At 36.0% G+C, this 10,941-nt stretch overlaps 2 protein-coding genes across 4 annotated transcripts in view; one reads left to right on the top strand and one right to left on the bottom strand.

The window, feature by feature from the left end:
• cux2b (cut-like homeobox 2b) overlaps positions 1-10,941 on the top strand; it is a 184,147-nt gene that overhangs the window by 4,012 nt on the left and 169,194 nt on the right. The window contains exon 1 of one of the 3 annotated variants that reach the window (XM_058071244.1): positions 10,554-10,925. The exons of the other annotated variants lie outside the window; for them this stretch is intronic. Coding sequence (XP_057927227.1) covers positions 10,863-10,925 — 63 coding nt within the window. The 5' untranslated portion in view covers positions 10,554-10,862. Of the gene's footprint in view, positions 1-10,553; positions 10,926-10,941 lie in introns of those variants that run through there. 3 annotated transcript variants of the gene reach the window in all.
• ppp1cc (protein phosphatase 1, catalytic subunit, gamma isozyme) lies at positions 191-7,598 on the bottom strand. Its single transcript, XM_058071251.1, has 7 exons — positions 7,423-7,598; positions 7,030-7,161; positions 6,691-6,921; positions 5,187-5,291; positions 2,716-2,939; positions 1,745-1,879; positions 191-819 (listed from the first exon to the last, which is right to left on the bottom strand). Exons 1-7 carry the CDS (start codon positions 7,475-7,477, stop codon positions 730-732), a joined length of 972 nt encoding a protein of 323 aa, XP_057927234.1. The 5' UTR covers positions 7,478-7,598; the 3' UTR covers positions 191-729.

The raw sequence follows: 10,941 nt of genomic DNA, 5'->3' as shown, positions 1-10,941 counted from the left end.
AGATGTTTTTATGTGCAAATATAACAAAGTGACCCTCAGTATACTTCCATTTTTCTGTATGGGACCATTGGTGGAAAATGTTTGGACACTGATTACCAAAATAGAAATATGGTCTAACAAAACATTAAGTGTTCATGTCTACTTTCAAGAAGTAGCAATGCTAAAAAAAAAAAAACCCAAAACAAGAATATTCAGTTAAACCTAATACACCCAAAGTTTATTAGAAAGATTTAAACATTACAAGAGTGCGCCTTTTATTCATATAATTTAGCACAAGACTTGTTTTTAAAAATGTGAAGAAGTGAATGAGTCTGTACTACACTTGAAATAGTTTTGACAGTAAAACTGGTGTTGTGACGGCCTCCATTGTTTATGGCTGTTAATAGCCATTACTAACAGTGAGGAATTAAAACAAATGACAAAATAAACATAACACACAAAAAAAAAACTGCTTCAATTGTGCACGGCATTAAACAAGGCATTCCTGTGCATAAGTAGCATTATTGTTACATTGATTCTGATTCAACAGTCATCTGTGGCAAAGACTAGCTGCAAAATGGAGTGCAAAACACCTGAGGTTTTTTTTATGGTGACGTATATATTCACCCCTGTGGACAAAACAACAGAGTGGAAATCTTTTCAGTACTGGCAACAAGAAGGTTAACCAATCCCTCAAACACAGAGGACAACAGAAGAATAAGAGACCCCGCCCCCTCACCCCCCAATCCTTTATTTCTTTGCTTGCTTGGTAACCATATTGCGAGGGGGAGTGACCGGACGGCTGCCATTGGGCTTCTTCTTCTCAGCTGGTTTCAAAATCTACAGGTTAAAAATATTCAAAGTTATACATAATTAAAAAAAAATAATAATTTCTAGCGTGCAAAAGACTATGTTCCTATGTTGTAGGTACACAATAGTAGCAGTAAGTGGAGAGCTTGGTCTGTGTCTCGATTCATGCACGTCCATACTTTTAAGTGTTCCTTGCTCGCAATTAAGTGGCTACTTTTTGTTTACCTGGTCTTTGTTTGCTTTGCCTGTGCGTAGTAAATATTAAACGAAACGCTGCAAACTGGTGCGCGTTCGCAGTGTCCCGTGCAAAAAGCGGTGGTGCGCAGCGTTCATGCAAGCCGTGACGTAAAAAGGATGGCTGCCATCTAAACTCAGTCAGTTAAATCCATTATTTTACACAGCTCAAATATAACCCCCCCCCAAAAATAGTTTAATAATACACTACTTAACTGTGTGTGTAGGTTATATTGAAGTGTAGCGTCGGTGGAAGTACTTCCTGTTTCCCAAAGTGCTTTGCTGTACAGTTTTAGTAAAAAAAAAAGGCTAGAAATCACATGGTTAGCGCTCACATAGTAGTTTAATATTCTGCATTATAGGTTGTTTATCCGCCCATTGTGTTGCTGTGTGTGTGTGTAGTTCTTTTCACACCAAGAGTAGGAATTGTGTGTGACGTGGTGAAATTCGTGTCTAATATGAGTGACTCAAATGTGACATTTTGAATGATGATCGTAATAATAGTTTTTTTTTCCTTAAAAAAAAGGTAAAAATGATCAAATATTGGTCAATAATTACTAGTACAATTAGAATACAACCATGTGAACGCACTTAAGTATGAAAGTGCTAGAACAGGGACACGGCACACGTCTCTCCACATCGCTCCTATTGTAACTGAATCCATAAATGATAAAAATAAAAATAAAAAACAGGCCATTTAAGGTAGCGAAAACCAGCTCACCTGAAAAGAGCACATGAGGGTCTCATCCACACTCATCATTGCGCCAGCATTATCAAACTCCCCACAGTAATTAGGCGCAGAGAACAGAGTCACAAGCTGCCTTTTGGCAAAAAACTCATAGCCGTCCTCAACAACCTGTATGAAAAAAAAAAACAAAACATCAAAAATCTCTACATTATAGATGCAATCTTTTTAAATTCATATACAGTCAAAAATTGATGAATGAATGAATGGTCACTCTTGTGCTTGACTATGGCCTACTATTAGTCAAAAACTATTAGAATATGTATTGGTCATATGTAGTACTCCGGTCACTACTAGGCATCAGTAATGTTACATTGAGCAAACACCACCTGCATTAAGTCCAACAGGACATAGTAAAAAAGAGTTATCCTCCCATTCAGTGTGGCAGTGGTGCATTTTTGGCTTCTTACGTCATCCTTCACTCAGTTTCAAACCTATTTTTAAGTTTAGAAAAAACTAATTGGAGACCAAGTAGATCTACGTTGTTTAAGCGGTGGCCGTCTCGCGTTAAACAAAGCTAGCAGCATTGTTGTGTGAGCATCTATGTATGGCAGATTAATGTTAGACAGGCTGTCCTGTATATCAATCAAGTGACAAATGTCATAATGAGGGTGGATTATTATTATTATTATTTTTTTTTAAAAGCCATGCGATCAACCCACATTACATTCAAGATGCTAATGGTGAGTTATTATTGCTTCTTATGACTACTATATTACGTAATGCGTATATAAAGGCAACCTTTTAAAAAGGCCATAAACAGGTTTTCTATGCTCCAACTACAAAAATATTAGATTTATTAATATTGAATCCTACTTTGAGGAAATTCACCTAAACTAATTAACCGTAATAAATAAGGGATAACTGATAGCATTTGGCTAATGTCAGCACAGTGCCCCCGTCACAATCTCATGTGTATTTTGCTAAAATAAGAGCCTCTTTATTACCTGATGCGCACGACAGATTAGATCCAGGTCATGCTTGTGCAGAAACTTGGCCACCACCTCTGAGCCAAAGGTAAACGATACACCCCGGTCGTTCTCCCCCCAGCCCAAAACATCCTTGTCTGGATCAGACCAGAGCAAATCGCAGAGCAGGCCCTGGTCGGGGACGTCGGTGGGGCGCATGATGCGTCTGATCTGCTCCATGGACTGAAGGTCGGGTGAAAGTCCTGGGCACAAAAAAAAAAACCGAGTACAAATAAACACTGGGATATTGCTGTTGACGGCTGGGCACATTTGGTTGACGCTCACGTCACTCCGTAGACATTGCTCAGGGTCAGATGAAAGTGGTTGACGTCAAAGGGACGATTGTGAACATTTGGTTTGTTAAAAAAAATATATCGCAGAAAATTGTTGTCGCCATCTTTACGCAACCCAAGAAAAAAAAACGACACGTTTTTATGGTGTCCATTCTTGTTAGCTTCTTACAAGCTTCTGTCTATATAAAAATTTGAGACCCAAAAGGGCTGATTTCTATGAAAAATGTTGTCAGTTTATGTCACCATGTGTTGTAGTATCGTCAACTTAACTGTGATATAAGTACAGTAATCCCTCGGCACTTCACGCTTCCAATTTCACGGTTTCGCTCTATCAAGGTTTTTCCAAAATATATGAATTAATCATGCCGTTTTTGGGTTTAATTCAGAAAAAAAAATAGCAGAAAATTGTTGTCGCCATCTTTACGCAACCCAAAAAACATAACACGTTTCCATGGCGTTTTCCAACAATAAATTTGCATTATTTCCACCACATAAGTTAGCTGTGGAACCTCCATTGGCTCCCGTCTAGTGTCAACCAGCTCAACAAATCCTGACCCACCATGTTGTTCTTATTACTGTGTTCTTAAGTGTCAGCTTCTGTCTAAAGGGCTGATTTCTATGAAAAATGTGTCGGTTTATGTCACCATGTGTTGCAGTATCGTCAACTTAACTGTGATATTACATACAGTAATCCCTCGGCACTTCACGCTTCCAATTTCACCGTTTCACTCTATTGAGGTTTTTCCCAAATTATATGAATTAATCACGACGTTTCTTAGGTTTAATTCAGAAGATGCATTCAAAGACGTGATGATTATAGGTTATCACATGGTTTGTCTGGTATCAGACCTTCAGTCTCGGGCTGATACTGACACTTGGGGGGCATGATACTGGGCCTGATACCAGACAAACCATGTGATGATCTTATTATCACGTACTATTTAATCATGAGCTTATTATCACGTACTATTTAATCAAAAGACCATTTTGTTTCCAGAAAATGTTCAGTTTATTACATGTATTATATCTAAACGGTGTAAACTGTGTGTTCACGCTCGTGCGCTGTTCTCTGATTGGTTGTTTCACGGGCACGATACGATAGTGGACAGCTACGGGGGCTGATACTGGACATGGTTAAACTCTATATTTTATCAGTATCACTGCCCTGGGCTTTGACACAGTATCATTCATGGGCGGTTTCTAGGGTACAGGGCCAATTAATACTGTAGTATGTGATAACATGTAGTATTCTACACTCTACAATTCTCCCAATAACATGTCTAATTTTCTGTTATGTCTACTATATTGGCAAATATTAGTGCAAAAGTGACAATAGAGATGTTATTTCAAGTCAATTTGGCTTTAATGTTTAAAACTGTATTTAAAAAGGGGCCTATGATGGTAATTTTTCGACCCTTTCTATTGAGCTGTGGTCTCCTGTAAAACAGCTACACAAAATAACCCGCACAGATTTTTTTTTGTTTTTTTTTAGATTTTCCAGAATCTGCACCTATTCCAGCTGTATTTACTTTGATTTGCGCTTCCTGCCAAAAGGGTCTGCTTTTAATTTATTCCACCTGCGGCCCACCTCCACTGGGATTAGTCCCACACCCAAAGTGCTTCCTAACTATGAACCATATAAGGAAGTCCGCCCCTGTGTGACATCACAAAAGGGGCAGTTTTACCACGCCTTTTGAAACAGAGCGTTTTGAGCCATCCCAAATCTTTCAGGGCTCACTTCTAAATGCGTAAACCTCGTTATCTTTGGAGTCTAACACGAGAATACAACATTTTAACTAGATTTATAGGTCAGAAAAGTGGAAAAGGCATAATAGGTTGCATTTAAGTTGTAAACAGACTTTGTATGCTGTAACTATGAAAATAAAAATGTTCCAAATATGCGGAAATTTCCTTAACACAGTCCGGTTTGGAACATATTGACTGCAATAATATACAGCCAAAGCTATGTGTTATTATTAGTACCAACATTTTGGCTATATTTTTTTTTACTTGTTGCAAATTTCACTCAACTTCCAACAGAGCCAATGAATGTTTTTGTATTTTTTTTTTTAACAACTCCACATCATATGCAAAACGTTCGAGTTCATCTAGTCTGTACTTTAAATATTGACTTTAAGCTTCTGACAACAACCTTACCCCCGTGACAGCAAAAGATCTTCTCGTCCACGATTGCGGCAATTGGGAGGCAGTTAAAACAGTCTGTAAAAGTCTTCCAGAGTTTGATGTTGTACCTTCTTTTACCTGGAACATTTCAAAAGGGAAGCGATTCAAATTAATCGTTAACTCAAAGCTGTATCACATCTCGGCGTACTGTGACAATATACACTGCCTAGTCTTAAAAAATAAAATAATAAGTAAATAACAGCTTCCAATTGGATAATTATTACATTATGTTTCAGCTGACAGTAAGTTACAGTGAAACATTGCTTTTCGTACGTCCTACTTTTGCCTCAGTTTTGGTACACCGTCCTATTTTTCATAGCACATGTTTTGTACATTTGTCCGCGTCTAAACAAAGCTTTGAACTCAGGAAAAAAATCGAAGCCAAGTAAGAAAGTCGCATACATGTGGCGATCTCACCAGGAAGTACATGTGCACAATGCAGCTCCATCCTGGCAAAGAAATACAAAATCGAGGAAGCTAATTTTCATCCATACATCCATTTTCTATACCCCTTACCCTCACTAGGGTGGCAGGTTTGCTGGAGCCTATCCCAGCTTTCTTTGGGAGTGTGGCGGGGTACACCCTGGACTGGTAGCCAGCCAATCACAGGACACTGTGAGGCCATTATGCTAACCATTCGGCCCAAAAAAACAAACAAAAAACACTCTTCCACCATGTGGCCTCATTCCATTATTCATTCATTTTCTACCGCTTATCCTCACGAGGGTCGCAATGGTGCTGGAGCCTATCCCAGCTGTCTTTAGGGCAAGAGGCGGGGTACACCCTGGACTGGTCGCCAGCCAATCACAGGGCACATATAGACAAACAACCATTCACACTCACATTCATACCTGTGGACAATTTGGAGTCGCTAATTAACCTAGCATGTTTTTGGACGGTGGGAGGAAACAAGGTATTACTGTCATTCACTATCATGTATATCATGTATTCTAATAACTATAACCATCATGCACGAAACATCAGTTTTTTTTCACTTTTCACATTTTTTTAAAATAACAGTTTTACTGTTACACAATTGGTTCTGTTGCTGCTTCCCCTCCACTTTCTCCATCCAGCCATTTTCTAGACCACTTATCCTCGTTAGGGTTGTGGGGGTATGCTGGAGCCTATCCCAGCTGTCTTCGGGCACCCTGGACTGGTGGCCAGCCAATCACAGGGCACATATAGACAAACAACCATTCACACTCACATTCATACCTATGGACAATTTGGAGTCGCTAATTAACCTAGCATGTTTTTGGAATGTGAGAGGAAACCGGAGTACCCGGAGAAATCCACGCATGCATGTGATGCCCGAGGGTGGAATCAATAAATCAATAAAAAAATCTTGGTGAAAAACGCTGGACAGAAATAAATATGACATTGCAGAAGCCACAGTGAACAAACCTAAATATTATTATTTTTTTAAGGTAAGGCAGTGTATATTGTGTTTCATCATGTTATTGTGATGACTTACACTCGTCATAAAAACCATATATTCTGTTGATGGAAGCGCACTCGTGGTTCCCCCTCAACAGGAAGAAGTTCTCCGGGTATTTGATTTTGTAGGCAAGCAGAAGACAGATGGTTTCCAGAGACTGCTTCCCCCTGTCCACGTAGTCTCCCAAAAACAGGTAGTTGCTCTCCGGAGGGAAGCCGCCATATTCAAACAATCTCAGCAGATCGTAATATTGCCCATGGATGTCCCCTGAGGTACAGAGTTCACAAGTTTACACAGGGTTTAGGGTTATCATCATCATGTTTTAGTTGACAATAAACACATGACAGCGTTCACTGTTTTGGGGGAAAACCTTACCGCATATCTTGAGAGGTGCTTCGAGCTCCAGAAGAATGGGCTGACTCAGGAATATCTCTCTGGATTTCAGACACAAACCTCGAATCTCATTCTCTTGCAGCTGAACATTCTTCCCGGGTTTCGCTCCTCTTACTGGAACAACACACACACGCGCACACACACGCACACGCGCGTACAAATACACCGCCGATGTTAATAAACGTGTTTTTTTTTGTCCACCAAAAACAAAAAAAAAAAAGACATTTTCAATATAAAAGACACAAACCAGCGTTGCCTCCAGATGTTATTGCTCCTTCAACTGTTGACAAACATATGCTAACACTAGCCAACGCAAGCTAACACCGCCCGTACAAGTCGCCTTATATTCTGACCAAAAGAAAACATTCGACTTACCCTCTAAGAGACGTTGGATAATGCTGTCTATATTGAGCTTGTCCACGTCGGCCATTGTAGTGTTTCTGTTTAAAAAAATATCAAGTTTATTCGAAACTGGGTCTCGGCGTTCAGCTAGCCTACTAGCAGATAGCACCGCGACGTTACAGTAATGTGTCGTTTGCGAACGATCCTCCTCTTAGAACCGTCTCTTTGAAGTGAACCTTTTCCTGTTTAGATCGCATGTAAATGATTAAATTAAAACTACTTAAAACACACTACTAATATAATCTCTGTAATTTTTATCGCATGATCTTGCCACATTATTACGTAATAATAATAACTATTATTATTATTGAATGCCAATCGAGCAAAAAGAGTCACCATGATGCGGCTTTTTTCTTTTACTTTATAATGAAGTTCCGACTCTTCATCGGTAACCGAGCTAATAAAACCGACTCCCTTTTCAAGAGCTGAAATTCCCATCACAAGTGGAAACTGGCAGCGGTTTTCAGGAAGCTGCCGATGCTTGCTGATGCTGCCCCCTGGTGGACTGAAGGACTACTACGTAGTAAACAAGGGACAATGCAAAGATCCTGATGAAAATCAGAAAAAGCAATTTACCACTACTGTGTATTTTTAAAAATATGTTAATTGCCATGACAACCCCAAATTAAACTATAATCTTTACATTCTGATGAAGGATGTAAATATTATAGTACGTATACCGTCCAGTACATACAATATATTTACAATGTATTATTATTATTTTGTATTATCATAAAAAAGTCGAAAGAAACAAACAAAATTATTATTTCTCACATTTTACGAGATACTATAATAATGAAAATGATAAATAATTAAGAAATACATTCTTGAAATATTTCCCAATCCGTCGAACACAAAATAGCTTCACTTTTTGAATAGAACTATTGAAATAAATGAATTTTTCAATTCAATTCTAATTGATTGAGATGCACATGTATAATGGGAACTTATCACACGGACACACATTCACTAAAAGAGCAGACGAATGTCTCTTTTTGCGGTAATGAATAACATTTAATTGAATATGAAAATAAATGTAGTATCCATATTGTCCACTAGATGACGGCAGCTAGCCAGAAAAAAATCGACATGATATCAGATGTGGATAAATATTTATACATTTGTTTTTGGGACGTTATCACCGCATATTGTTTTCTCAAAATGTATTTAAATTTCTAAATTAAATTTCTACATGATATTAGTAGCAGACTAATTTTTATAAATTATTTTTTCGGACGTTTTTTTTCCAAGTCTGCCTGAATGTTATCTAAAAAAAATCCTTGCTACATGATATCAAAAGTGTAAAAATATTTATAAATGATTGTTAAAAAACAACAACCTGCCTCTCAAAAGACAGCTGGGATAGGCTCCAGCATACCCACAAACCTAGTGAGAATAAGCAGTAGAAAATGGATGGACATTTCTATTATAGTATGTTCAAAATTATGATTATTTTTGCTTTTTTGGTGTAAAAAAAAGACAAAAAACTTTATGCAGCTTGATGCCATCAACAACACTACAAAAATGACATTGATGATGCCAAATTCAACAAAGGACCTTGATCTTATCAGGATGTTCTTAAAGTGTTTGACTACAGCCACATTAGTGACAAAGATTATTTTTGGAGATGGCACAAGGAGTCAGAAAGGGATGGAATGTCCTGGAACAGAGTTCAATGTGTTCCAGACTACTTCATTACCATCTGATCCTCACAAAGCTGATGTGTTTTGTGTGTATAGTCACTTAGAACACCGTGGAAATGTGTTATAGTAACTATGTCACCTTCTGAAACATCATTTGTTGAATTTGTTCACTTCCTGCTTTCCAATTTTTTTCAAGAGTCAAAGGAAAGGATCAAGTGTTCTTCAATTTTTCAAAAAAAAAAAGCAGAAATAATAACCAAACAAAAAATAAAATATTTATTTGACACAACATTGTGTGGTACTTGATAAGTACAGCACAAACAATAAACAATACATATAAACAATATAAAAAAAATCTAGAATAAAAACTAAAATATAACATAATAAAAATGGTTATTTATGATCAATTGATTTTTTTAAACAAAAAAACCCCCAAATAATACAAAATAATAGTATATATATACTAAGCTATACTCGAAAGTACAAAAGGATTAAAAATAAATAATACAGAAAATAAAATAAAAGGAAAAATAAATATATAAAAATGTAATACTATATATATATATATGTGCTTATCTACCAACTATTAATAGAAAAAATAATTTAAATAATACAAGTAAATAAAAGAGAAAAGTTTAAATTAATAATTAACAGAAAATGAAAACACAGACCTTAAATAAAAATATAAAAAGCCTAGAAGCAGTTTCAATGAACAATGAATATAATATTAAATAAGTCAAAATAATTTAGTACATTTGCACAGAAACAGAATATAAACATGAAAAAATCTAGAATAAAAACTAAAATATAACATAATAAAAATGGTTAATTATGATTAATTGATTTTTTTAAACAAAAAACTAATAAAAATACAAAAAACAAAATACAAAATAATAGTATATATACTAAGCTATACTCAAAAGTACAAGAGGATTAAAAATAAATAATAAACATGAAAAAAATCTAGAATAAAAACTAAAATATAACATCATAAAAATGATTATTAATTAATTTTTTAACAAAAAAAATTTAAATAAAAAAATGTTTTAAACAAAAAAAAAAAACAAAATAATAGCATATATACTAAGCTATACTCGAAAGTACAAGAGGATTAAAAATAAATAATACGGTAAATAAAATAAAAGGAAAAATAAACATATAAAAATGTAATACTATATATACATATATATGTGCCAACTATTAATAGAAAAAATATTTAAATAGTACGAGTAAATAAAAGAGAAAAGTCTGAATGAATTATTGAACAGAAAATGAAAACAGAAAATGAAAAAAATTAATAGCAAATAAAATCAGTGTTATGAAATTGTGTCATCCAAAAATGTATTAATAATATAGCGTATATAGAAGTATGCTTATACCCACTGTCTAGTACAAGAAGGGCATCTCTAACAAGAGAAAGAAGTGAAAGTAGGCTTGGCTAAATTCCCTGTGCAGCACTCATGTACTCATCTCCTCCTTCCCTTTCTTTTTCAGACGGTATCGATCAGCCAAGGGCTCCTTTACGTCAATATTGATAACTTTACCAAAAATTATATACAAGTGTAATTGTTCATTTAATATTTTGGACGGAAACACGGACACGTTTACATTTTACTTTTTTCTTACTTCTTTAAAAATATTATTTTCATTTTTTTTATGATTATGTGACCCTAAAGGCTCTTTAAGGAGAGGGAATCCAGCCCACATATTTATTGCAGCCGCTGGAAAAAAAAAAAAAAAAAAAAAAAACCCTCTTCAATATCCCCCAAGATGGCCGCCGATGTAGGATCGATGTTTCAATATTGGAAGAAATTTGATCTACGGCGGCTCCAGGTTAGTCTATTCTTCT

Source organism: Doryrhamphus excisus, chromosome 4 (genome assembly GCF_030265055.1).
Source record: "Doryrhamphus excisus isolate RoL2022-K1 chromosome 4, RoL_Dexc_1.0, whole genome shotgun sequence".
NCBI classification, from domain to species: domain Eukaryota; kingdom Metazoa; phylum Chordata; class Actinopteri; order Syngnathiformes; family Syngnathidae; genus Doryrhamphus; species Doryrhamphus excisus.
The sequence above is the reverse complement of the archived record's forward strand: the minus strand, read 5'-3'. Positions and strand labels throughout refer to the sequence as shown.

What these genes read in the sequence shown, in the direction of transcription:
- ppp1cc (XM_058071251.1), bottom strand. Translation starts at nt 7,477, where the DNA reads ATGGCCGACGTGGACAAGCTCAATATAGACAGCATTATCCAACGTCTC. An exon ending in ATATGGTTTTTATGACGAGT is followed by an intron (nt 5,292 to 6,690) that starts GTAAGTCATCAC and finishes GAAATGTTCCAG; the next exon opens with GTAAAAGAAGGTACAACATC. An exon ending in GATCTTTTGCTGTCACGGGG is followed by an intron (nt 2,940 to 5,186) that starts GTAAGGTTGTTG and finishes TTTTGTGCCCAG; the next exon opens with GACTTTCACCCGACCTTCAG.